Source organism: Penicillium verhagenii (genome assembly GCF_028828195.1).
Source record: "Penicillium verhagenii strain IBT 33310 chromosome Unknown utg000012l_segment0_segment0, whole genome shotgun sequence".
Classification (NCBI taxonomy): Eukaryota; Fungi; Ascomycota; class Eurotiomycetes; order Eurotiales; family Aspergillaceae; genus Penicillium; species Penicillium verhagenii.
Window position 1 is genome coordinate 1083654 of NW_026643176.1, and position 27850 is coordinate 1111503.

Here is a 27850-nt window from a genome sequence, read left to right on the forward strand (position 1 = left end):
ACATCACGTGATGTCAAGGCAAGACTGGCACGGAGTTTATCATAAGTCAATCGAAGTTTGTAGGAAATTAGCCTCTATAGGGTACCGAAACACTGATACAGTATTTTTATCTCGGTGAAGCATTTTCTCCACAAATAAATGATTGGAGAGTAAGTTGTATTCAGTATAGTATACAGTAGCATCTACGAAGTGATCGTAGCAATGACTGGAAGTGCATGCTCGATACCCCGCACCTATTAGTTGATTCAGCCTCACCGAAAGGCTGAGGTGATCATCCATCAACAAGCGACGCAAGTTCCACCCTCGTCTGATGTGCCACTCTGATAAAGATAATTCACGATGGCTAGTAAAAAGTCGCACGTCTTCCGGGTGACCGGCCTGTCGAGGGAACTACTCGATGAGGATCTCAAGACCGCGATGCAAGAGGCGCTCAACGACAACTTCACCGACGACGAGAGATCGCAGATCAAGGCTGAAATCACAATCGTGCCCTCATGCTATGAAAGTGACGAGAGGGTGGCGCTAGTGCAGTTTTGCGGTGGGGTGCCTCAGTTCCTCCGTGAGCTAAGAGACAACCCGCTTGGAGAGTGGCAGGTCGAGATGGGAAACGATGACATCAACTTTGACGGCCACTTCTTTGGATTCACCCAGCTCTACGCACCGGACGGAAACGGGCCAGTCGCTGCAGAGTAAGGACTGTGCCGTTTTCTCTATCCAGGAGATCAATACTGACCGATAACGCAACACAGTATCATTGCTATTGCCGGACTGGATGGACATGCGTATGGATCGTGGCAAGGAAGAGGAAATCTTGGTCGGATGTGGCTCCGCGACTTTCTGTCGAAGGATCTTCCGCAGTGTCGCACCATGATCTACGGGTACAACTCCAAGCTGTCGAGCCACGGAGTCGATACGATTCTGGACTATGGGCGGGAGCTGATGGAGGAGATCAAGAAGATCCGGAACACGAAGGAGGTAGGGTTACTATCTGAATTGCCCATCAGTAGCAATTCCGGGCTGACTCTGTGACCAGCTCCAGCAGAGACCTCTGATATTCATTGCACACAGCTTTGGAGGTATTATATTAGCTCATGTGGGACCACCATCCGATTTGAGGTATTAATATGATACACTGACATCACTTATAGTGTCTAGTAAGGGCCATCCAGACGATGGAGGCAGACCACCCGGCGATCACGTCGCTGCATCGAGCCACGTACGGCATGATCCTCTTCGCCATCCCCCACAAAGGATTAGTGATGGACGATATCCAGCAGATGCTAGCCGGCGATGAACGTCATCCGCGAGGGCATTTGCTGCTGCAGATCTCTAGTAAATCGGACCTACTGGTCCAGCAGCTGGCAGATTTCAAAAATCTCATCCGGGACCGGAAGGTGGTCAGCTTCTACGAGACGGAGCAGACCAGGCAGTTGGTATTGGTACATATATGCTGGTCTTTATCTGCAATAATTTTTTGATATATACTGACAATCGTATTAGGACTCGGAGAGTGGACGATGGAAACGCACGGGAGATTTTGTGACAACGCTTGGCACAGACTCGGCTCTTCTCCAGCTTCCTGACCATATCGAGGACAAGGTGCCGCTGCATGCAGATCACTCAATGATCGTCAAATTCGATAAGCGAGATGCACCTGGGTATCGAACGGCGCTGGATAGACTGCGGCAATTCTCAAAGGACGCGCCGGCAGTGGTGGCGGCTCGGTTCGGTGAGTTACATCCAAGAGTAGAACAAGAGTAACTATCTTATCAGTCCAAGCACCCTAATCACACGATATAAACGCTGGGAATGGATATCCTGCCACGTTCTGAAGTTCTGATCTTGATCTCTCCAGATACACGCAATGTATATTACGAGCACACTATATCCTCCATATCTTTCGGCAGCAATAACCGCGGAAACCAGGTGGGAAACAATTATGGAGTGATCTATCTGCCTCCAGGTGAGATTTACAATACATGGCCGCCTATCTAGCCAAGACTAATAGCCGCTTCTTGGTTGAGACCAACAGAAAACCCCACCACCGACACGTCCGAAGCCCCAGCCGCACTCAACAGTGCCATTTCGACAGGACAAAATGTTTGTGGGCCGTGAAGCTGTGATCAGTGCGATTGAAGAAAACCATGGGGCGATCGGCCATCGTCACGAGAGGGTGGCATTAGTCGGGTTAGCCGGCGTTGGGTAAGCTATCCCTAGCGTATTGAATAACAAACTAATCTCACTGTCCGTTAGAAAAACCCAGATAGCCATTGAGTATTCTTATCGCGTGCGAGAATCATCCCCGGATACGTGGATTTTTTGGATCCACGCCAGTAATGCTACGCGGTTGGAACAGGGCTATCAAGAGATTGCCGCAGTCGTGGATATTCCGGGACGGGATGATCCGCAGTCGAATATCCTCCAGCTCGTATATCGGTGGTTATGTGACGCACAAAACGGGCGCTGGCTGATGGTGTTAGATAACGCGAATGAAGATAGTCTCTGTTTCAGGGGCAATGGATCCAATGAACGAGGGCCACTTGCGAGGTTTCTTCCCCAGGCCGCGCATGGGTCAATACTGATCACATCGCGAAATGGTCTTGCGGCACGGAATCTGGTTGGGAGTGATGGTCATATGATCAAGGTTCACCCAATGAATGAGGAAGAGTCTCTCAATCTACTGCGGATAAGGGTTCCTGACAGCCATTCTTCAGTTGAAGATGAGAAGGCGCTAGTCTGTGTATTAGAGAATATCCCACTCGCTATCACGCAGGCTGCGGCGTATATTGCCAACCGGCTACCTTTGCTTACCGTCTCCGCATACCTTCAACTTTTCCATGAAAGCCAATCTAAGCAGACGCGGCTTCTCCAGAACGAGGATTTCACAGATCTTCGGCGGGATCCTAGCAGTCGCTTTGCGGTGATCACAACATGGCAGCTATCGTTTGAGAAGATCCGTGAGGAGCGGCCGGCTGCGACAGATCTCCTAGCGTTGATGAGTATGTTCGATCGGCAGGGAATCCCCGAAGAACTCGTGCGCGACTCCGAACAAGATGAACTGGACTTTCATGATGCATTAGCACCGCTGCTCAGCTATTCTCTGATCCGAGTGGAAATGAACGAACGGTTATTTGATATGCACCGCTTAGTGCAATTGTCGGTTCGGGCGTGGCTAGACATGCATCAGCAGCTCTATGGCTGGCAGGCCAAATCACGAGAGATCATAGCGCGGGTATTTCCAGGCGGCGAATATGCAAGCTGGACAAAATGTCGATCACTCCTTGCGCATGCGAAAAGCGTCCTGGAGTCTACGTATCACGTAGATGATGATGATATATTAAATGACGCCACTCTCTCATCCAATTATGGATGGTTTCTAGACCTTCAAGGCGCTTATAAAGATGCGGAGTCAATGTATCTACGGGCACTAGAAGCAAGAGCAAAGGTTCTTGGAGACGAGCATCTTGACACGGTCACCAGTGTCAGTCACTATGGAAATGTCCTTTTCAGGCAGGGGAAATATGAAGAGGCAGAATTGATGCATCGGCGGGCGTTGGAAGCGCGAGAGAAGCTGCTTGGACGCGAGCATGCTCACACACTTATCAGTGTCAATAACCTTAGCTTAGTGCTCTTGCGCCAAGGCAAATTTGAAGATGGGGAAGCGATGCATCGACGGGCGTTGAAAGCACGAGAGAAGCTGTTGGGACGTGAGCATCCCTCCACGATCAGTAGCGCTTGAGGGCGTAGGTAAATACGAAGAGGAAGAAATAATCACTTGATCAGCACTAGAAAGATCTTCAGAGGCGTTTGGACGTTAACATCTTGAAAAAGCGACTAGTCCTGACATTCTTCCGACTTCCTAGACTTGTCTATAGCATTTCGTGTATGTAAATATAGGCAACAGATACAGGGATATAATACTTATCCTTGTTAAATTTTCCTGCATTATCATATACCATCAAAGTTTAATGCGGTTATAAAATTAGCTAGTCCTACTAGGGTTATGATTCCTTTAAATAGGCCATATCCAACTTACGGACAGAGGTGGCTGTTCTGTTTAGCAGCGCTAGTATTTTTCATACATCCAGATACGTGATTGTTCCCGTCTCGTGTATTCGCCTTTGCCGTATTTTTGTTCTGTGTACCTTTCTGCTGCCAAGGATTCCACCAAATTTAGTATGTTCCCAGGAAACATAATTATGATGAGATCAAAATAACGAACCAAGTAAGCGAAAATATACAAAAATGTCTTTCCTATTCATCTCAGACGGTTTTGTGGATGATTTTAGCGTCATAGTAGTAAGCGGCAGATTTTCCAGTAGTGCGTGTCGTCCTGTAAAATTCGCCACTCTAAGACTTTCTAATCTTTATTTAAAAGAGCTTTCGGGTGAGAAATCAAATCTGCATTATCTCTGCTGCTCTTAGGGAGTATCCAATATGTGGACTGGGAGTGACAGGGATTAATTATACAAGTACCTGGTGGGTGTTTCATCACACAGGGCATTTCATATCACCGGGATGGGGGTTATCTTTTCTGCTCTGCCTTTGAATATGGTCGTTGAGTTGCGGGGGGAGTTGGGAGGGACCACAAGCGGAGATCACACGCCTGCCCGGATTATTTATCCGATTCTCCGGTAAGCACGTAGGAACTTAGTTCTGTCATTCAGGGGCAAGAAAATTTACAGTTCCAAATGGAGTACTGCACTGTAATCTACGTCCAACGCACAGCAGGTAAGTGTTACTTCACCATATGCAGATGGGCGGGAAGGTTACCCATCACGGCCTAGTGTGCTGCCAGTGGGGCCCTGGGAGAACAAAGAAGAGAATATGGCGGTAAAGCTGATTTCGAATATTACTGTAGTCGCAATTGCTCATCCGAAATTGACATCTCGGAATTTTGCGATTTCCTATCCTTCTTCCGAGCGCATTCTTACCATTTTATTTGAACACTTTATCTGACCACTTAATTTTTTACCCCCCAGCCACTCATCATTTCACCACTCCATCTCACCACCAACTGACCACTCTATTCGCAACTGTTATCTTGCAGTAACTATCTGATATTGGTAGATTCGGGCTTTTCCACTGGATATTGCGATAAAGTGATGATGGCAAGATTAAACAAAACCTTAGAAAAATATCGCGTATTTTGTTTGCTTCGGTTCTTTTGCCCACAATTTTTAGATAATTAATACCAGCTGGTGTTTTGCTTAAATTTAACAGGAGGTTGACTGCAGGTATACACCGTCCGGCCTGCCCCTGCCCCTGTACCATGATTTAGCGTTCAGGTAATGCGGGCCTATGGGCAAGTCATGCATCGCCGGTGCACTGGATAGTTCTGTATTCCGGACAGGAACGTAGATCGCCTTACGCAGACTCAGTGTAAGAAAGGCGAGATCAAGCCTGAAATTATGATAGGCAGTTCATAAAGGTCGAGCGCTACTACCGCAGTAATTGCGACCCCACGGCTTGAACCGCATATTCCGTTTCGTGATAGGGTAAATAATATATTTCTCCATACTTAGAAGTGGTGGGTTAAAAGTTATCAATTCAAAGTGATAAATTGGAAGTGGTGAATTGAGAGTGGTCAATTGAAAGTGGTGAATTGAGAGTGATCAATTCAAAGTGGTGAATTGAGAGTGGCCAATTGAGAGTGGTCAATTGAAAGTGGTGAATTGAGAGTGATCAATTCAAAGTGATAAATTGGAAGTGGTGAATTGAGAGTGGTCAATTGAAAGCGGTGAATTGAGAGTGATCAATTCAAAGTGGTGAATTGAGAGTGATCAATTCAAAGTGATAAATTGGAAGTGGTGAATTGAGAGTGGTCAATTGAAAGTGGTGAATTGAGAGTGATCAATTCAAAGTGGTGAATTGAGAGTGGCCAATTGAGAGTGGTCAATTGAAAGTGGTGAATTGAGAGTGATCAATTCAAAGTGATAAATTGGAAGTGGTGAATTGAGAGTGGTCAATTGAAAGCGGTGAATTGAGAGTGATCAATTCAAAGTGATAAATTGGAAGTGGTGAATTGAGAGTGGTCAATTGAAAGTGGTGAATTGAGAGTGATCAATTCAAAGTGGTGAATTGAGAGTGGCCAATTGAGAGTGGTCAATTGAAAGTGGTGAATTGAGAGTGATCAATTCAAAGTGATAAATTGGAAGTGGTGAATTGAGAGTGGTCAATTGAAAGTGGTGAATTGAGAGTGATCGATTCAAAGTGGTGAATTGAAAGTGGTGAATTGAGAGTGATCAATTCAAAGTGGTGAATTGAGAGTGGTCAATTGAAAGTGGTGAATTGAGAGTGATCAATTCAAAGTGGTGAATTGAAAGTGGTGAATTGAGAGTGATCAATTCAAAGTGATAAATTGAACGACTTCCATCATATCAATCGATTCCCAAGAGACGAGTCATTCTATACTTCAATGATAAGTCACCGCATCGTCTTTCTTGAGTTAATACTCTCATTCCCTTTCTCGATCAACGTGTACATCAGATTCACGACTTTAATGCTTGTCAATTTGGCAAATTAATCCCTCCACTCTCAATACAAAGTGAGTAATCGGGGCATAAATACTTCCGTTACTGGTTCTTCGGTTGTCTCTCGCTAATACCCTCATCCAATAGATGAATTCCAAAGAAGGAGTGCTACAACACCAGGACCGTCGGATAAAGGCATACTTTGATATCAACGGAATTGTTTATTTTTTCAGTTGTACCATACCACAAGCGGCTGCTTCCTTCCAAGGCTCAGCTGTCTCTCTTGCCTACAATGCCGTCGCTGAGTTGACTGGCAGTAAAAGATATTTTGAGGGGTTAATTGGTCCGAATGATGTTCGAATCTCAATTGAAAACGGAGTCATCATTTGGGGACAACTCGATATTCCCCTAGATAGTGGGACTCAAATCTCTGGTAAATGTTCATGGGTTCAGATCTGAGCTGCCCAAGACATTTTTCACAAGCGAGGGGACAGGGAAAGTCGAGAAAAGTGTATATAGGATGTAATTTTATTGGGGTTGCCTCACAATGCCTATGGCTTCACGTGATGTCTACACCTCCTTCATTCTACAACTGCCTCACGATAGTCAGCTGCTTGCCTCTACGGTAGCTCGTTATCTCTCATGCAGTCAAGCCTCGGGTTCCCCCCCCCCCACCTCCACCTTCCCTTTGTATATAGAACCCACTACATTACAGACACATTATGACATTGCCTCCCTACAAGGGAGCGCGGACGGGCCTCATCTGACGCTACGGTCTATGACCTCAGCGACAGGTGACCCGTTATGGCCAAAGTACACTCTTCTTGCTCCTCTTGACTGTGTGAGGTCACCAATAAAACGCAAATTTTTCTTACCCTGGGATTTATCGGCTTTACTGGTCTACGTCGCGGAAGCATTACAGTATTTTGTTATGCAGAATTCACCAAAAGAAAGGTATTCTTAGGAAATGCCACATGACACGCACGTAATGATACTTTCTGCCCGTTGGCAAGCTTAGGAAACCGGGCGTGAGCCGATCAAACTCCCATCTGGACCGTAGGAAAATCAAAATGTGCAGTATAATTCTCGCGTATGTACGGTTTTTGTGCCATTTTTATCTCGGACTCAGCGTACGCAGGGACTGAACATTGGTCCCCTGAATCTTTGGATGTTTGTGACACTGAGCTCCCACAGAGGAGAATAGACATTCACAGAATTGGAGCGTCAGTTTCGTATTAGCTTGCTGTGTTCATTTCGGTACAGCAATATTCGAAATTGGCCAATTTCGAATATTGCTGTAGAACCAATGTTTATTTCTGCTGCTGAGAGGGAGGTGCGGCGATATTGGGACCCGGTCCAATGTCCCTTCAATCTCTTTACCTTTGATCATTGATTTACAAACTCACTTCCTGAGCATATTGAATGGAAAGGACACCATGCTCAAAAGCATCTCTGACAGGAAGTAAGCAATAGTCCGGAAAACATGGATTGTTCAATACAGCTAAATTCGAAATTGGCTTCCATCTTTTTCACAGAGAAACTATCTCGGACCTTGCCGCTATTCCAGTTATGGATCTAGTTAAACTGTTTTTAGATATACTGTGGAGCTTAACTGCAATTTCTACAGTTGCAATTGGATTAGCTTGCGTCGACCCCACCTTCTAGATCAAACTTGTTTGTGTAAATTATGGAAGCCGATTTCGAATATTGCTGTATCAAGACCATTCTAGGTACTTTTGGAGCTTCAGCCAGTCTTGGGATTCAGACATTAGCCGCTACCTGGCTGGCAGTGGTCTTTTTTATTGCTAGTCTATTAATATGGCTGATTGAACTGTGCTGCTAGTGTTTTTGAATACGATGTGGAACAGAGAGAAATGAGTATTTTCGTAAAGCCCAAGGAATGCTGCCTCTTGAGCTACCTCTCGACTTGCCTCTCGAGGGTGCTGTTGAGGGTGTTGTTTTAGGGTGTAGAGTGTTGCTTGTCGTTACATGTAGTCAAAAGAATAAAAACCAAGAAAGTTAACGGATTCCGTTATCGCAAGGATAAACAGCTGTTTCTCTTGCAGTAAGGCAATTCGATACTGTATAATGTCCAGCAGTCTAGGTTCTATAATGTTCACTAAAATACATAGCTTCTGAATGTGTATAGTAATGTTCAGGAAGTAGCTCGTATCTAATAAGCTTTTCAATTTTCAGATTGCAAGAGCCTATGGCAACACTCGCTGGCTTGTATGGATGTTTCTGAATTTTCATCTCTTATTCAGAATAAGGAAGTAACTGGCGGGCCGACATTCTCTTGCTATGTTCCTGACCATACATGTACATCAAGACGGTTCCAAACAAGGATGATCTGCGGCCTACCCTAAGCACCCCTAGGTGGTTTCACCATCGTCCTGGCGGTGGGGCATAAAATACTTTCTCCGTGTAAAACATGGAATCCAATTTCGAACATTGCTGTACTGAGCAAGAATATCTTGCGTTATGGCACGAGTCGTAGAATGGAGAGAAGTTCCAAGAACTGGCGCTTTGATCACTCTGATAGATAGCATCTCCTCAGGCTGAGAATATCCTTAATAGGATTGTTTTTTCCGTGGGACTTTCATCAGGTTTCATGGCACTGAAAGCGCATGCATTGCGGCCTAACCCTGCTTCTGATTCAAGCAAACATGCAGCACAAACGAGCAGGAAACCAATAAGAAAGAGCATGCATGCAATCAGCGGGAATAACCAGCATGGTAACTGATGACCAATTTATCGGTTGCGACAATCAGCTATTGCACGCTACTCGGAACTAGCGGCTATCAAAACAGACTCAGCGGCCTTACCTTAAGCTTAACTGGATATCAAACTTATAGACGTTATGCCATCTCATTGGGTGCCAATTCCCAATAGGCATGAGCATCTTACGAAGTTTCAATGGCTACCTATAGTGGACCAATACATTCACCATCCCTCAACTTTTGCCGTTTGCCGTTTGCCGTTTATAAACCATGAAAAGAAGCCGAGATCAGGTAAATGAGTGTTGTTGGACTCAACTTCCTGTCTCATAAGACAACTCTTAGCTACCTCACTTGATGGCAAGGAGATAATCTAAAATGTTGTTAGCGAGGACTGAGTTGAAATTTAAATAACTCGTCCTCGCACTTATACGGCCCAGAGCCCTTCAGGAAGAAACCAGCCAGTGCAATACTAGCAAAATGTTCTGTTGTGAAAGAAGTCTCAATCTATGCTCCATATTAGTCCTTCCAATCCTATGCATGGCCCAAAGTGAACGCGGAAATATTCATCTAATAAATAATTGCCGGTTTCCATTATATGTAAAAGGAGTATCTAAAATCACATATCTTGATACTGAACTCGCAGCGGGGCAAAGTATTGTACAGGGCTTTCGTATTACAGACAATGGGACAGGAAATTCTCTCAAAGTCTCGACTCAGAGAGACAGTGTTGAAGTTTCTCAAGTAGAGTACAGCGCATGCTTCGAAGAAGACGAGGGGTCCGATTGTGAACCAATGGGCACCTTGTTCTATGACCTATCGTTGATAAATGCCCCGCCGACTACAGCGTTTGGCACACGAATTACTCCAAGCTTTACAGAATGCCCCGTTATCGAGTGCCCCGCTCGTGATCAAAGCTGCAGTCTGGTATACTACCACCCCGACGATAATTTCGCCACTCAGGAATGCGGCGTTCAATCGAACTTGGAAGTTGAATTTTGTTATGCCTGAAATTAGTTTAATCCATTGAGACTGCATGTAGTGAGAATTCACAATCATGATTGATGTTGTGCTGTTCATACATAATCCTATGAAGCTTCAAAACGCTCTTATCTGCCCACATTCGGGTATGCTTGTCATAATCATGCCTACGGTCACGTCCATTTAATTTTGGCCTGCCAGATCGTATTTTATCTCCAGGCGTACCCTTTACTTAACTAATTCTAATCCTTTAGGTTAGAAGATCCATAATAAGAACAGAAATAACATGTAACAATGCTATCGTGTGCGAGCTACTATGGCGGACGGGACGGACCGCAGTCAGGGGGGGGGGAAGTGGCATGAGGGAGGTAAGGAAAGGAAGATTCCGAGCAGCAAGGGAGAGGCTATTTAAGTAAATCAACTTGATGCTTCGCATACATATCTTGGGAATTAATTGCGACCGTGCAGCTCGGTTCCTGATCTGCATGAATCTCATATCACAACAGAACGCAATTTGATCAAAGGTGCAGTTTTTGTTGCAACTAAATTCTATCTAGAGATTCCAGTTCCTGGTCCTGAAAGGATCGGAGTTTGAGTTTTTCCGGCCCGGAAACTCCAAGTGCGCACAAGCTTGACCAGAATATATCATGAAGTGTATTTGTTGTGATATGAGGCTGGTGCAGATCAGGAACCAAGCCGAACCATCGGAGTTAATTCCGAAGTATGTATACGAAGAACCAAGTTGATTTCCAATCAACTTGATCTTCTCGTTGTATATATAGCCTCATGTTTCCCGCTGGATAATAAGATAATTCATACCTCTAACCTACAACAGTATTCAGCAGAAAATTGCTCACCTCCACTCCGTACAATGCAGCTCAGGGAACATCTACCCTTGAGATTAGGAACAAAAGGAGGACGGGATCGGAAACGGCCATCCCACCACTTAGCCACTGGTCGCGAGCATCTGGCGCCGCTTGACCCATTTCGGAAATGATCCGCTGAGTGGAAGCGAGCTGGGACGGTAAAAGTGGAGTCCGGGGGGTCAGGATCGAACAGAGGACTCTTGTGCTCTCGGGTTCTACCATTTGCTCCCCGGGCCTCGGAAAGATCCACTCCTTTGCCGCCCTATCCGGGAAGCCCGGAAGGTGATACAAACTGTGTTTCTCCATAGCTCAATGGTTTATACATAACTATGTTTGTATTAACATCCGCCACGCTTATGAGCGTGAAATTTGCCGAACATTCCGTATATGCACACCCAACCACGGAGACTACAGTGTCGCAGGCAACGACCTGCAGTATACGGTGACGGTCGGGTTTGGTACTTGAGGTGGAGGCCCAGTGGATCCTCCTAAGACCCGACTGGAGGTCTAGACTGCGACTTGGCTCTGGATATGCTAAATCTAGTTGTGAGAGGATGGGAGTCAGATGGAATGGAGGGAACGCAGCACTGTATGGAGGACCAACGGCGTCTCTCAAAAATGGGTTTAGGTTATCAAAAGTCCCGGGGAATATGTACATATGTTTGCAATAATAACGCCATGTCTCGAGTAAAAAACTGCTGTAGACTTTATTCATGGCCAAGCCAGGCCCTGATATTCACCCGAAGGCGCCGTGGACTCGTCGCCAGATTCGAAGTAGTATTCCTCCAATATATCATCTGACGCCTTGTTAGCACTGCAAACCGACGGCAAATGTCAAGGGACTGACTTGTGTAGCTAGGCCCTCTTGGAGAAAGCGTTCGGGACGGAGATATTGATTCCGCGTCGCAGTTTGCCAACTGCTCAATCTGTGCAGACTCGCGATGCGCGAGGTCCTGGCGCCACTGTTGTAGCCTTTGCTGAACATAGGGATCGGAGGTCTGCAGAACGAGTGGAGGGGGTGAAGCAGGAAGTTGGCTAACGAGACTTTGCCGACGATTAACAGCGGCGCCTTCAGGCGAATAAGCCATTTTCCTGACTGCAGCTTGCCGTCTCGCCTCCCTGTCCATATGGTCTATCTTAGATCGCAAGGAGCTGGCGGACCTGGGCTTCTTGTTCTGTATGTAGTATTGCTTGCATATTTCCCTCCAAGAGAGATGCCGATGACGCAAAAGCCAGCCTCGAAGCTTCTTTACTTCTTCTCGATCCCATGAGATATAGACCTTTTTTTGTTCACCGGCATAGTGCTGACAATCATGAAGTTGAAGAGCAAAGACACTTGGAATGCAAATGCTTTCTGGGGGTTTTGAAAGTTTGAGAGGCTTTCATGACGAAAAGGAATTGAGACGGGGGGAGGAGGCCAGTCATTTAATTGAACTGAATCTTAATGTCATTGCTACATTCTCCATCTGCGTCTCCCATTGTGTGGCGTCTTAGGCAATTGTGTCCCTAATTGATCACAAAAACAACCTAGTTCCTACAATTTCCCCAGCCGAATTTGGATGGTGAGTGGGGATCGATGAGTGATCCACAAGCTCGACAGCATTTTAAGCAGCCCCGTCAAATCAAAAACTCTCGTTGCGAGAAGTGCCTTTTAGCTCCAAAACAATCCAACCTATTGGCCAATTTGACCAATTTGACCAATTTGACCAAATTCACTCACGAAAAAGAAAGCGGAAGGTGGGGGTGGTCGAAATTGCGCAAACGAAGGCCCTCCAAATGGGAATTATGCGACCACCGATGGTGCCGATATGTTCAAGTTACGAACCCTCTTTTCTTTCTCATTTGTTCCCAACCTTTCATCAAGGGGCAAATTCAAAGTTGTAGGTCCCCGTACATCTTTGACTTTTGCAGCTGTCCGTACATTATCTCTGTTCTTGACTCAGTATGATTATTACCAGATAGTAGATTGTCCGTATGTCGGCCAAGTAGATGGTGCTTTTGCCCTCGCATTTATATTCCTGTAATCTGCCCGCTAAAAAAAAATCGGCTGGTGTTATGCTGCTCCTAAAACTAGCCCGAGCTCGTCATGGTTACCGACTCCGCTAAAATATATATAATCCTGTCTTCCTGTCTTCCCGGCACCCTTTTTTCATTCCCACGCTTTCCAAAGTAAAAGCTCGCCAGCCCCAATGGATCAATTTGCCGAGTCAAACGATCTTATGCGGGAATGGCGTCAAATGTTCCATAGAGACTCCGGAAAACAGCCTCGACAGCTAGCGAGACAGTCCGACATCTGGAGCATCGAGCAGTCGCCCCCCCCTTCCCCGAAAGCCGATGCAGATAATGATCCAGACTGCCCTTTCGAATACACCGACGATCGGCCATATGCGCAAAAGAACTGGACCACATCCCTCGATGACCCCTCACAACAGTCGGGAGAGGAAGACTGGGCCATGGAAAGAGAAGGTGACTTGGTTCATGAGATGGCCGAGGCCGAGACTTCCGACATTCCCGACGATGTTAGTCGAGCCTTGACATGGTAAGAAAGTCGACCGATAGTATCTTGAAAATTGACTGACAGGTATTCTAGCTTAGACGACCGAGTTGAGTGAGTGATATCGAAGCCACAAAAGGCGGGAGCAATGCACCGTACTGACGCATCTGTGCTAGGGCAATAGTTAGCCAGCTTCAGAAGCAGTACACGTGGAACAAAATGATACAGGGGCACATTGAGACCGTCGCGCAGGGATATGATGACATCCCAACTCTGCGGAGCATAGTGGAGAAGTTGCAAGAGCGAATCGACATCCTCTGCGTGGATAGAGGGGATGAAGAGGGCATGTCGGAGCGGAAAGCAGGCCGGCCCAAGCGATCCATGAAGTGAGCTTCTTGAATAGGTTAGGCTAGAGATAGCATATATTGGAAGTTGTAAACCGAAATCGACAGCCCCACTCAGATATATTTACGCTCTTACTTCCCCAGGCTAGATCTTACAGGGTGGAGAACTGTGACCAGCCGTTGAGCTTGGACCCCTAACTTCGCTGGATAATCAAGGTTTAGGCGGGTCTAGACATACCCAACGAACTCTAGTCTTCTTGTCCTGCAAAATTCTCGGACAATCTTCCTGGATGTTGTGCTATCGCGACATGGATCCTATCCCATAGGCCCCTTCTAGTGCACTTTTAGTCGGCATTTCAGTCACTCAAACGAGATTACAAGCGTAGCAGCCGAGTACAAGTGAGTCTGTTCCGCCCCAACACGGGTCAGGACACGACTAGTGGATATCACCGTCTCGTCGCCTGGTTCGCCTGGTTGATGGAATCCTAGCTTTTCGGCTTCTTCCCCGTGCCGTCCCGCTATACCCTGAAGGGAGCTTGGCGGGAAATCATTCCAACGGAATCGCTGAAGGGCCACATCCTGACAATTTTGCGTCGCCTAGAAAGCACGCTCATCCACTAACGGTAATGTGGAGCCTTGAAGCCTCGACCCGTGCCGTGTAACCCAGCCATGAGCAAAATCTGCATCCGCTCCAAACCCTGGGTTTCTAATTTCCGGCCCCACTACCTAGACTAAATGAATGTAGTATTTGTCATGTTCATGTTCACATTCTTCCTCGGTATGTATCCGCTCTGTGCCCGCCAATTTTATCACACTAGCGCCCTACCAGTGAGGTCCAGAGCAGAATACCGGTGGTCAACGCCGACGCAGATTTTGCTCACTATTCTACCTACCAGTTTATCGGTCGATGATTACCCGGAAGCGCATCCGGGGAACCGACATTAGAGCAGAAATGGGCGTCGTGAAAGACGAGGACTCACGCTGATGGAAGATGTGTGGAACGTATCAGCCGGCTACCGGCCAGCACGGTCCTGATAGTGGCACCTCCGTGGCCTTGGTCAAGTTGCGATATCAAAGGCTTCATAGTACAAGTGGTCGGTTATTTTGTGGGCTGCGTCTAGGCTACACCTGGAAAAAACAGCTTGCACCTAGTGGCTGCATTTCGGGGAATGGACTACTTCACTTGACGCCACTATGCGCTAACAAGCTTCACCAGCTAGCAAGCCCGATCGTCGCGCACAGATCAGGCTAGAGAATCCGACTGTGCGCTGTTCCTAGATCGGCGATTGTACTTTTTCCCCCTGACTCACGTGATACCGGACCAATCACAGGATCCACTGATGAGCCCCCCTGTCGTAAATAGTAGTCAATCAGCGCTGACAAAGAAATGGTATGGCCAAATTGGGCCGCGCTATCTTCTAAGCGCGCTGAGTATCCATGGTTCCGATGGTCCAGACCCACAGCTTACGCAAACACTTACCCGGGCTCTACAGGTTTACTGCTCAAAAACTACGAAGCACGGCGCACCCCACACAATCGATTCTACAGCAGATCGGCTAGAACCGTGTCATATGCACTTGTTTACAATACAACGAAGGTATGCCCGACTGCCTGGAGCACCGATGGTCTTTTGCAGGGGTTGTAGAAGTGTAGTTCATTTAAGGCACAGGCTGATGCAGGGAGCGTGCATGAACGGTGGAGCTTGGATTACGAAAGGGCAGCTGGCGCGCTAACCTCGGCAAATCTTTGAACCTACCCCAGCAGATAGATCGAGGTGGGTCTATTATTCAAGCGATGCGTATCCACCCACCCCCTGTCGCGCGATACAGTCATCCCTGATATACGTGCTAACCCGACGACCAGTTCACCAAATGAGCAAGGTGGCAGCCCCTTATTCGCCCCACTGAGGCCGCCCGTTTCGTCCTTTTGCGCGTCTTCCTGCCTATTCCGACTGGACGCTAGGTCCTCGCGCCGTATGCGGACTTTGCCGCATTTTATGACCGCGATAAAGCCATATGAAGAAGTTTGTAACAGACGTCAAGGTGAGCGGGAGTGCATTACGTTGATTTCACTATGAATTTTAATTTGCCATGCCTATTGAGATCAAGGTATCGCCACATAGGAATCAAACTGAGACAGATCCTGTGGGTCTAACGAGGGAGGCATAGGGCCCAGGTCTGCCGACAGAAGGGGATCGTCCGGCAGGCCAAAGTGCTCGCCCTGGCCGGCCCAGAGGCCTTGACCCACATCCGAGGAAGGCAGGCAGGAACTAAAGTATATGTTGTCAGACTCGCTGATCTTCGTTGCCACCTGTTTTGTCACGGAAACCGAGGCCGCGTGGATCTCCTTGAGAGTCTTGTTGAGTTCCTCGCGGGTGATCCGATTCTGGACATCAGCATCGGCGACATCCAGCCGCCGCTGCAGGCTGAGGATCTCTTCTTTCGCATTTCGGAGTTCATCTACCAATTTGTGTCTCTCCAGGCCGACTTGCCGGATCGTTGCGTTCAGCTGAGCCCGTTCCGCACCAAACTTCTGTGCAGCCTCCGAGGCCTCCTGCCGTTGCGCAGCGATATGCGTCCTGAGCTGTTGGTTGCGCTCGTTGGCCGTCTGAACCATTTTGGTACAGTTCGCATGAACGATCTCGAATTCATCGTCATCGTCATTCTCTCGCGACGTCGACCGCGTGGCTCGCACCGTCGACCGCGTGTCTCGCACCGTCGGTTCCTGTTCAACCAACCCACAATAGTCAGTTTCTCTTCATTCCAAAAACTGATCTGGCGAGTTGGTGAGACATACCATAGGTTGCGTCTCGCTCACGTCGGGGGCGTAAACGCGGGGGCGAACAACTTTCGCGGCCGATTGGCGGTGCATATGGGTTGTGGGGACACCCGATCCCACCGCTGGGCGAACGACTCGAGTGGGCATTGCAGGCTTTCGGGCAGGTGTTGGGATTTTGGGCATGTTGGACAATGAGGGAATGGAGAGGCTGCTGATTACATTTGCCAGAGGTAAGTGATTCCAGAGTCTGCATCTCTAGACTCGGGGGATCCGCAGCTTTTAGCTTCCGAATTCTTTTTCATTCATTCATTTGCTCAACTTGGTTCGACCGGACTAATCAACTAGGCCAAAACGTTGACTTTCAAAGTGGCGACATCTTGTGCTAGCTTTTGATCTAGGCAATTCCGGTGGATGAGGTAGGTATCCACCCTGCGCTTACCCTGGTGTATCGCCGTTGCTAGTTGATCCCTCATTTACTATATGATCAAATTTAAACAACGAACAGCGTATCACCCTTGTCACCCGGCTATGAGCTTGTCCATGTAAGAAAGTCTCACCAGAAGTTATGATTTGCGCACTTTTTGTGTTCCAGATCTTCCAATTTCGTTATACAGTAATTAACACAGCGTTGTTCGCGCACTTTTGTATTTAAGTTTGTCGATTTGAACACATTCTATGCGAACACTTGATATGCAATTTCGCTTGTATAGTTTTTCCTCCGCCTTTGACAAACACCTGAATCTTTACTGACTGTCTGAACTTTTATCATATGTGCTCAAGCTGTATACCTAGCTTTCTAGTCGGTCTCTAAAATTATCAATTCCCACCTAAAAGCCTACATCAACACCTCCTTTGGATCTCTAGCGTGGAACTGAAAATTTGCGTATCGCAGACTAGCTACCCGAGCCAACCTGATGTGCTCCAACAAAAATATATTTCTAACGTCCAAACACGCAATCGACAGTTGCATTTTGCATTGTCGCCGAATATGGTCATGGCAAATGTCCTTAGTCCGTCGGCGTGGACCATGCCGGTTGAGACAAACATGCTTCCATCTCGGATTCTCCATGTCGTATAGGTGCACTGGCCATCTAGTCGGCTTATTCCGACGATGGGACCTTTCAATAGTGCGTTTTGTGGTGCCCCACTCGCTAGGTCAAATACTTCTCCGCCCGGTCATTGCGTGCGGATCAGGAATGAACGGCTTCCTCCACCCCCCACATCTCGCGCTCCTGTATCAGATACTGGCTTACAAGATTCACCTGGTGGGGAAGATCGTCATAGTCGCCTAGAAATTTCATTTCCACAGCACGCGCGGCCGGCTTCGGGAGTACCGAATCATTGGTGTATCTGCTTTTTAGCAATGTCTTGCAGTCGCGACTAAAGCTGGCAAAACCTTTATGATCCTGCAGCAGCAGATAGCCACAGGTGACCAGAGCGCTTTCCGTTCCGGCTGCATCCGTGGGAGAAGCTAGGCGGGTGCCGGTGGACCTCGGTGCTGTTCTAGCTCCCCAGGGAGAAATTGGCGGTTACGCACACACAAGATCAGCTTGCTGGCTCGGGTTTTCATTCTTCTTCACTCTCCTCTGTTTTCTCTTTCCCTTCATTCCTAGCTGCCGGAGTCTCACACGACCACTAGGAACCCGCCCTCAGGCCACGACATATCTCATCCGCGGAGCACTTACATGGTAGAAGCTCCCAACTGTCCTGATACATAGGTTCCGGAGAATGGGTACTGATACGGAGATAGGGTATCCAACAGTCGAGTTACAAGACGAAAAAGCCTTCCGACATGAAACGTATTGGGAAAGAATCCGATTCTTCTTCGCAGGGTGTACCTAAGGGCCGGTACTTTCGGGCGCGGCGAAATCGAAGGTCAAGGAGAACAGAAAGATATGCAGGTTCACCACTCAGCAAGCCTCAGTCACATTCTGACGAGATGGTTGGTCAGCTAGAGGAGGCACGGTCTAGAATCAAAAAGCTAGAGAAGGAAGTCCATATACTCCACCATCTCTTCCGGGACATGCGAGCGAGCTTAGAGGATGTGGGAGCCAATTCTTCTAAATTGGCGTCGGATCTGGCGAACCTATCCAAGCGAATATAGGTGTATAGCTGTACGGTCCTTACTGCTCCTACGTTGGACGTTTCATAGGCTTAACCATATTGTTGTTTAATGACTATCTAGAATGGCAAGCGAGTTGTGAAGATGAATTGATGTAGTGGATAGTGCTCAAGAACCTTCCTCAATGTTTCTGCAGAAAAGCGAGGCACACAAAAGTCAAACAGGATGCGCAGGGGCTTACTTGAAATGTCAGGGACTGGCAGTCAGTGAACCAAAAGAATCGATTTCCATAATCTCGCGGGATGAGTGTCATGAAAGAGATGGATTTGATTGAAATGGGTCATTGAGGATCATGAAAATGTTCCGCAAAATCTATTTGAGCGTACTCCGGTTGAATTCAGCTGGTCCCACCGGGGGCTGGGCGAAAGGTGCTGCACAATTTGTTCCTACTGGTCGCCGTACAAAAATGTGATAAAAGGCAGAAACAACCCCTAATGAGTATTTTTTTTCACAGATCTGCCCTTCGTGACCTCCCCTAGGGTTGAGGAACGAAGAGGTCACCGTAGCCTCCCTTCGGGTCGAGGTACGGGACTGGTCTTCCTTCGTGCCCTCCCCTAGGGTTGAGGAACGAAGAGGTCTCCGTAGCCTCCCTTCGGGTCGAGGCACGGGACTGATCTGCCCTTCGTGCCCTCCCCCTGTGTTGAGGAACGAAGAGGTCTCCGTAGCCTCCCTTCGGGTCGAGGCACGGGACTGGTCTTCCTTCGTGCCCTCCCCTAGGGTTGAGGAACGAAGAGGTCTCCGTAGCCTCCCTTCGGGTCGAGGCACGGGACTGATCTGCCCTTCGTGCCCTCCCCCTGTGTTGAGGAACGAAGAGGTCTCCGTAGCCTCCCTTCGGGTCGAGGCACGGGACTGGTCTTCCTTCGTGACCTCCCCTAGGGTTGAGGAACGAAGAGGTCACCGTAGCCTCCCTTCGGGTCGAGGCACGGGACTGGTCTTCCTTCGTGACCTCCCCTAGGGTTGAGGAACGAAGAGGTCTCCGTAGCCTCCCTTCGGGTCGAGGGACGGGACTGGTCTTCCTTCGTGCCCTCCCCCTGAGCTGAGGAACGAGGAGGATTCCGTAGCCTCCCACAGCGTTGAGGCACGAATCTCTATGAGACCTGATCCTTTTTTCCAGGACCTCCAACACAAGGCAGACACCTCTACGTGGTGTTGGGGACTAGTACTTAAGCCAGCAATGGCTTGAGGAAGCTAAGATCTGTCTACATCGAGATTCATCCAGTTGTCATCGCATCAGCTAGTACGTGGCTTAATAGCTCTGGCAAGTATAGCATAGTCCGCTGCCCGTATTTTACATTGTCCGGTACAAGTCATGCACAGATAAGGCATTGTGCGGCAAGGACTTCTATTTGTTGTACCTTCTTCACACCCAACTTGACTTTCAAAAGATAAATGTTCCCGACGTAGTAAAGCTCGTGAGCACAGTCTACCCAGCCGAGGGTGAAGCGCAACAATCGGAATCTCACGCGCAGATCTTACTCGCTCTTGGAAAGTCTATATCTTCCACTTTGTGATGGAATCAAACTTTGGACAATGTTGAATGTAAGGGCTCTTTGGTAGCAGCCCAAGTGATTATTAGCGTGGGGTCTTCAGTGATCAATCACGTCTAATTACAGCTTAATGCCATGAGCCTCAAAGCAAGGAAATCAATCAATATGTCGTAACACCATGGCCGTTCATTTACAGCCTCAAAAACCCACCGGTTTCCTTGTTTTTCATTACAAGGCATCGTTTCAGCCCATAAGTATCATGCATCTTCTTTTAGCACTACAAGATCGCTGTGGTTGACTGAGTAATTACCCAAAATCCTCCACATGGTACTTTTATGCATTCAATCAATAGCCTTTGCTCACAATTTTCTCAAAACTTGTTTCGATTTTATTTCAATTCGAGCCATGCAGACTCGCAAGCTTTTCCATCATTTGCTATTTCTCTGTGAATCTATTCGCCCATGCGCTGACCTCTCCTCAGTGCTGATACCCGGCCTGGTCAATTCCAATTATGAATTGCCCTTCTGCTCTGCCTCAAAAGAGAGCGTCTTCCATATCCCGCCTCCATCGGGTACAATGCTTCGAGCTTTTTCTGCTTGGCCACATTTGGCTTTAGACTAAAGTACTTGAGACCTGCAGTTAGGGCAGGATAGGATTTGCTAGGTATTAGGCCTAATTAATCATCATAAAACATCTTAGTTAAGTGAGGGGGAAAACGAATAAAGTCCCAGCTAAATAGTAAGATACTATCTGTAACTTCATTTGATTTACTTCTATGTATTGATTTTTCTACCAAGTAGTAGACTTACTACACAGTACAAAAGTTCCTAGTTTTTGTGGTTCTTTACATACAAATTGCGTTCATCTGCATAAGTTAACACTCCCGCCTGTAGACCCTTTACTCATTCACCTGACAGCTCAAACACAATGTATGGCTTTCCTGCTCAATTCGCCAGATGACTCACATCTGGCCGGAGGCAGCTTAAGCTTGTGTCATTTCGGATAGATCCTTCTTTGGATTGATTCGATTCAGATAAAAGCTCCGACTGCGTAACAAAGGCCCGTACTTTCGTAGTAACCAAGGGACGGGTGCAAGTGCAACCATTACCAGTCCACATCCGGTCATGACCCAGTCAAAGCCGATTTCATCAATTAGTGGAATAGTGAATAGCGGGAATACACAGGAGATGGCATAGCGCATAAAGACATCAACAGCTAAGGACGAAGCCCCGAGGCCGACTTGGCAGTAGACCTCGTTTTTGTAGAGTGGGTAGACCAACTGCAGAGGACGTCAGTAGATGCCTTGAACATGGAGGGGATGAGTATTTACCTGTGAAAGCGCAAATCCAAGACCATACGGAATTCCCGCTAGGAGGGGCCAGGCCCAGTGAATAGTTGGACGGGTGGTCCACGCCAACCTATTTATTCGTTGAGTGGTAAACCAAAAAAGTCCACGGGTTGGGACTTACCAAAATAAACTTATCGGCAGCAGAATAGCCGCCAGCATTGCCCCAGGCAGATTATCTTCGGGGGCCGGACTAGCAAGGGCCCGCTTGTGTCGATCTACCCAAGACAGAACCGGTGCGGCCAGCAGAGATCCCACCAAGAGTGGCAAGAACGCCAATCCCACTTGATAGGAAGTAAATCCATACACACGTTCCAAGACGACAGGATAGCCGGCGTAGAGAATGAAAATGACGACCTGGCTCACAGTGACAATCGCGGCAGTAGGAAAGATAATCGGCTCCACCAGGAGCATGTGCATTGGTCGCTTGAAAGATGCTGTCAGGGCCTCTAGCCAACCTTCCCGCGGGAGATTCAGCGCCTTCCGCTTAATCTCCGGCTCAAAGGTTTCTGGCACAAATAGCATGGCCAGAAAGCACGCCCCAACGAGGATCGCGGTCAGCCAGAAGGTCCAGCGCCAACCAGACGATGCCACAATCGCCTCGCCCACCACTGGCCCAATCTCTGGTGCGATCGCCCCGCCTAGGCCGTAGAGAACAAAGAGGGGCACGGCGAGCCGATCTTCAGGCATTTCCCACAGGTCGTTCAGGACGCCAGCAAAAACCGACACGGCTGGAGATCCCACCAGGCCGGCAAGAGCTCGGCATAGGGCAATGGTGTAAAAATTCCTCGCCGCTCCGGCAATCACCGTGAGCACAAGATGCAAGAGAAGGGAGACCTTGTAGATATACTGTCTTCCAAATTCTTCGGAGAGCGCAGCGGTGCACATTGGGCCAATGGTGAACCCCATCGCATAGAAGGTCACTGGCGAGAGGGCCAGAGTCTGTCCAACATGGAACTCCACCATGATTCCCGGGATACTTGCAATATATATCGAGGTCGTTAACGTGCTACACGCCAGCTGAGTCAGACTGATGCTTACTTCGTCTCTATCGTTTCACTTACATCACCAAGAAAGAGGCAATGGCCCCTGCCGAGATCAGAATTTTCCGTTTCGGACACCAGCTTCGAGCGCTGCGGTATGGCGCCCCCAAAGATAGATTGCTTGGATGATCCTCCTTTTTAGGAGGCGAATGTGAAAATAGAGATGACGTCGAATGTGGCCCGGTGGCAGAGCCCTTGTGCTGAGTAGCCATCGTTGACCGCCTTGTTAGACCGGGTCGGACAAGGTTGGAGGGTAAATAGGAAAGCAATTGGAAGTTGCTGGCAATGGAAGCAGAAAAAAGAGCTAAGGCTTCCACTTTCAATCATGGGGAATAGACTGACCTGTCACACCAGTAGAAATGGGCGACAATCCATGTTATCTTGGTACAGGTTTATTTATAGAGGCGGAGAAGCCACACCGAATCGACTTGATCGCAGCGATGGTGGTGCTATGTTCATCCACCGACGTGGATGACGCGTATGGGTAGTAGCTTACTTTGCAAGACTCGTAATCATGAGATTTTCTGACAGGCTGAGAGGACTGCTATTTGGTTCTAACTGGTGATGGACTGAGCGCGCAAATTTGTGCTCAGCTAGTACTCAACCAGTACTCGAAATAGTGTTGAAATCAGTGTTTTGGCTCGGTGCTCAAACCAGTTCTCAAATCAGTGCTCAAACCAGTGCTTGATCAATTGGGTGGGGAAGTACCTCACCTACCCGTTTCCTGAGTAGTATGAGATGAAACCAAAATCATGTACGATTGGATTAAGAGCAGTACAAGCGCGCTCGAACGCAGTACCAGCATTCATAATCTGTTCAATTGTCTCTTGAAGTCGCATCTTCATGACGGTACACTTGCTATGGTTGCTCTACAGTGATATTCATCAATCTCTCTCTCTTTACTTACCAGGCCCACCCAAAGGGCACTAGTCTGCATTAGGATACCTTTCCGCTGCCCTGGATACCCTCGACAAGTTCGCGTAAATTACAGTAAACTTAACCTCCTGTTCACTTACCACGCATCACGTGACAAGACGCTGCAATAACACGGCGTATTTGCGAGCTACAGTACAGGATCAATCATGAAACCCTCTTATAGGGTTCAGCTTGCTGCTGATTTTAGTCAATTATTCACATCCCAATGATTATATTACACAGGTCATACAGCACGTATTCGGTTTGCCGTCTTCGCTCGTCTCTCTGGTCTTATCGCTAGGCAGGATGGGTCGACTCCGTAGGATTTGTGGCTAATTTTTATGCTCCGAAACAGAATAAGGTAGGTAGATCTTCGGAAAGAGTGAAAGATTAAAGGCCTGATGACGAAATAAAAGCCATCAAAGCCAATGAAGATTCCATCCCTTGCATCTGCATCTTGTAATACAACAAACACACAGATTCTGCTACAAGCATTTCGAATCAGGTCAACAAAAATTCAGTTGTAATTCAGTAATGAAAAAGGAGAAAGGAAGATTTGTCGTACATTAATCTACATTTTGCAGTTCAAGGCCACAGTCTCGTCGCATCTGTCTCTGAAATTCTTTCAGTCGGCCTGTGGAATCGGAGCTATCTTCAAACACTATGGGGGGGAAGGGGGTCGCAGATAGATCTAAAATTCATTTTGGTGCCTTAATACAGGAGGATTTCATAAACGGGAGGTAATATCGCTGAGGGAGATAGTGGACATACAGCTAGAATATATCTACAAGTGGGACTAGATCCACGCTGTCCTAATCGAACTATCCTATCCCCCATGCAAACCAATCTCCTGGTAATATGTCAGTTGCCATTTGTTCAGGATCATGGCGAATTTCCACCAGACCAAAGTAAAATTCTAGCGAAATCAAATCCGCTCCCCGACGACGCCGAGTAACATGGCCTTTGAATAAACAACAGCGCTATAGACAAAAATCATATGCATAGCAAGTAGACTAGGTCTCCATCCAGTCATTACATTATCCTTTCCAGTGGTCTGAAGAGATAGTGCGAGGCCGCTAGTATATTGCAAATGAGGAGGCGGCAGAAGTGAGGAGCCAGAGGCGATGATGTAGAGACAGGCTCGACTATTGCGTGAATCGTCGGCACCAGTGAGAACAACAGTAGCGACGTGGAGTGATATAGAAATTGCTCTTCAGCTATTGGCTGGCTGCATTTCATTGCAAAAAAGTCTGCAAGATATCCAACAGCTGCTAACGTCAATGCACAGATATATCCGATGCAAATCGATGGGTGAGCTGAAAATTCGAGATGGTAAAATGTAGACTTGAGGCACCGATCAAAGCGAGAGCACCGCCGAATTCAAGTCTTTGCCAATGGACTGTGTCATGATATCTAAAGGCTGCAATGGTGCGATAGATGAGGCTCGAAAAACTCCATAAAACAACTCCTCCACAAAAGAGAAGCACAGACAAAGAGCGAATAATCTCCTCAGGAGTCGAAGGGAAATAAAAGATCAGAAAGTGGACGAGAAATAAAACGAAATAGGATACTCCAAAGATGTGTATGATGGACAACAACGTGCAGGTGCGCAGGTGCTCTTTATGAGGAAGACAGGCCATTGCGAGAGACATGTGATAACAGTTTAGAAAGCATCGCAAAGAGTGGTGTATATAAAAAAATCAGGAATGCCACATACCCGCGATAGAAATAGTCAGACGGAAGTATTTGATTATATTGGAGCAAATGATTTAGGCCGCCAAGACTTCACGCCGGTTTTTGATGCATTTCATGCGCATAAATCGCCAGGAATGGGATATCAAAGCAATCAGCTATACCGAAAAGTGCGCAGATAATTTGCAAATGCATTACAGTATACATGTATCGCAACTACATATTGGGCTCTACAGTCACTAGCGGTATCTGATTTTTTCTTCTCCAGGACCTCACTGCCAAGGCCTTCGTGTAGGTCATTGATCGGGCCATCCGAAGATGAGGGCCGTTGTAAAATGTAACATGGACCGAATATGGTACTGTATAAACAGCTTCCCGTAAGATTATATCCGGTTCTGGAAGATGTTGTGCGGTATTTTTGATGGGCTCCGGCCCTCAATTCAGCACGATCCAGTCAATAAAGAAATTGCGCTCAGCCCTTTCAATGAGGGCCAGCCAAAGTAGCCATGAGAGATCCAAATTTTGCAAACGAATGTCTTGTAAAACATAAAAGTCTTGATTTCCTTCTTTTCCGGCATTATTTCAAAAACATATCCTCCCAGAGTTAAAGTACTTTGACAGCAAAATTCAACCATCTCGCACAGGAGAGTCACAAGCTATCGAATGATGGATGAAATAGCAGAAATAGTTCGAGAGATCGGTCGACAGCAAGGAGAAAACTCTTTTTATCGAACATGTTACGGAATTTTAAAGCGCCTGCAGGACATTATTTCCCAAGCGGCAGATGACCTTCTCCATGTCCAACAGGTTTCCGCATACGGATCGGCCGGTACTTTGGAACAAGCATACCAGATCGTAGAAGAACTCAAAGTGTTACTTCAAGAATTATCCTGTCGAGAACAAAAGTCCTTGATAGCGTTGAAGGAGTTTTTTGCCGCTGAAGATCGAGCGATCGAAGGAGTTGACATGAATCTTGACGGAAATCAGAAGGAAATATTCAGATAACTTCGATGAAAACACTGATAAATTACTATACTGTACCGCTTGAAAAAGTCAAAGAATGGCGTGAGCATCTTCGGGTTCTGCCTTCACGAAAGTTTGCGAGGCCAGAGAGACTAGTTGAAGACCAAGACCATTAGTCCCAATTGCGCACAACGGAAAAACACTGCAGCAAGGCTGGCTATCCAAAAATCCAGCTTGACATAATGTCTGTCAAAGGATGGGCACTAGTGACACTAGTATCATCAAGCAAGACGCACGTGAATTTAAGTTTCGACTCTTCAACTATTGATGGCTTTACATGTACTTTGATAATTTGCAACCCATGATCAAACTGCGATCTATCCATGCGAACCTGTTCTATGACCATACTAGAGCGATAGTTCCTTAACTTACCACAATGAACTCTGGAAGACTAATAACAAGGCACACTACCTCAGTTGACCTTACTGAGGTACTGTACACATTTCAAGCTATAAGACTCAGTGAACAGGCCCTTTGATGATGCAAAGTTCATCTGATATGTATACTTTTGCAACTCCCTCTCTTAAACTACCAATGAGACGATCGAATAAATCATGGTCTCTGCCTGTTACCAAAAAGGTTGTTGATATATCAAAATCACCCTCTCCAACCCAGATATCATGATCATCACTTGTGCGGCAAGAGGACATACCAAAAGATGCATTCCAAAAGATGCAAGAGAAAGCCGATCGCGAATTTCAGTCACCAGTCACTGTCATGAGCCTCCATTTTGTTTAGCAACCGCAATAGAGTACAGACTAATTTCCTCAAGGGTATTTCGATGAACGTAGAACAAATCTAAAAGATCTTCTGGGTAACAAACGATATTCCAAAGCTCGATATTTCGAATGCCTGGGACTGCCAATGTTCGCTTTAGTACGGCAAATCCTGCTTGTTCCAAGCCCGAGTCAAAACACAAATGTAAACCCTCTAGACTGGAAAGTCGCATGAAAAATTGCTCAAAGATTTGGCCCAAAGTTCCGGGTCTTCGTCGGAGCTAGAATTCACGGCAAGGCTCAATGTTTTCATTTAATCCAAGGAAGACTTTTGTCCCAACAGAATTCAGGTAGGTCTAACATTTTTGGATACATGTGTACTCGCCCCTGCACGGTGCAAAATTTTAAAGTAATAATTGGGACTTCGCTGGAAGCCAAAGCTCCAATTATGACATGGGTTGCTCTTCTGATAAAGGATTTCGAATCGCCCGAGTCGGTGCTTGATGTAGGAAAGAACCCTGTCTTCCTCCTCGCAATTTCGGCTCCCCAGGGTCTCTCCCATCCATTAGCCTTCGCAGCCCGTCCGTACCTTGAGGTTAGGAGCACCAGATGGTTTAGGGAATGGAGTCTGGTACCGATAGACAGACTTGATCAAAGGGCCGAGATCTGGATGACAAGATATTTTTTACAACGTCATCAGGCGTTCAGGACTCAGAAGGTGGACACGTTGGTGAGAATGGCGCTTGATAGATAGCAGGCGACAGCATGCACCAAGGAACGACAAGCTAGACGACAACTGAAGAGGTCGTCAACTTCAAGATACTCTACAATAAGTGCAGCAATCTCCGGGCTCA

General features: G+C 47.2%; 7 protein-coding genes across 7 annotated transcripts; 3 read left to right on the plus strand and 4 right to left on the minus strand.

Moving 5' to 3' along the window:
• Nucleotides 1-339: 339 nt before the first annotated feature.
• N7466_011072 (uncharacterized protein) lies at nt 340-3739 on the plus strand (the record flags this gene model as incomplete). Its single annotated transcript, XM_057170461.1, has 6 exons — nt 340-689; nt 750-975; nt 1149-1439; nt 1501-1729; nt 2025-2202; nt 2254-3739. The coding sequence occupies 6 exons, from the start codon at nt 340-342 to the stop codon at nt 3737-3739; spliced, it is 2760 nt and encodes a 919-aa protein (XP_057016193.1).
• Nucleotides 3740-11748: 8009 nt separating this feature from the next.
• Nucleotides 11749-12125, minus strand: N7466_011073 (uncharacterized protein; the record flags this gene model as incomplete). The annotated part of the gene is made up of 2 exons (XM_057170462.1): nt 11749-11834; nt 11885-12125. 2 exons carry the CDS (start codon nt 12123-12125, stop codon nt 11749-11751), a joined length of 327 nt encoding a protein of 108 aa, XP_057016194.1.
• A 1101-nt stretch (nt 12126-13226) lies between these two features.
• On the plus strand, nt 13227-13921 carry N7466_011074 (uncharacterized protein; the record flags this gene model as incomplete). The annotated part of the gene is made up of 3 exons (XM_057170463.1): nt 13227-13576; nt 13628-13645; nt 13708-13921. The coding sequence occupies 3 exons, from the start codon at nt 13227-13229 to the stop codon at nt 13919-13921; spliced, it is 582 nt and encodes a 193-aa protein (XP_057016195.1).
• A 2057-nt stretch (nt 13922-15978) lies between these two features.
• Nucleotides 15979-16836, minus strand: N7466_011075 (uncharacterized protein; the record flags this gene model as incomplete). The annotated part of the gene is made up of 2 exons (XM_057170464.1): nt 15979-16599; nt 16672-16836. The coding sequence occupies 2 exons, from the start codon at nt 16834-16836 to the stop codon at nt 15979-15981; spliced, it is 786 nt and encodes a 261-aa protein (XP_057016196.1).
• A 2237-nt stretch (nt 16837-19073) lies between these two features.
• On the plus strand, nt 19074-19730 carry N7466_011076 (uncharacterized protein; the record flags this gene model as incomplete). Its single annotated transcript, XM_057170465.1, has 2 exons — nt 19074-19173; nt 19255-19730. 2 exons carry the CDS (start codon nt 19074-19076, stop codon nt 19728-19730), a joined length of 576 nt encoding a protein of 191 aa, XP_057016197.1.
• Nucleotides 19731-21244: 1514 nt separating this feature from the next.
• Nucleotides 21245-22862, minus strand: N7466_011077 (MFS general substrate transporter; the record flags this gene model as incomplete). Its single annotated transcript, XM_057170466.1, has 4 exons — nt 21245-21541; nt 21593-21680; nt 21732-22616; nt 22672-22862. 4 exons carry the CDS (start codon nt 22860-22862, stop codon nt 21245-21247), a joined length of 1461 nt encoding a protein of 486 aa, XP_057016198.1.
• A 501-nt stretch (nt 22863-23363) lies between these two features.
• Nucleotides 23364-23673, minus strand: N7466_011078 (uncharacterized protein; the record flags this gene model as incomplete). The annotated part of the gene is made up of 3 exons (XM_057170467.1): nt 23364-23519; nt 23558-23607; nt 23667-23673. 3 exons carry the CDS (start codon nt 23671-23673, stop codon nt 23364-23366), a joined length of 213 nt encoding a protein of 70 aa, XP_057016199.1.
• Between the last annotated feature and the right edge of the window lie 4177 nt (nt 23674-27850).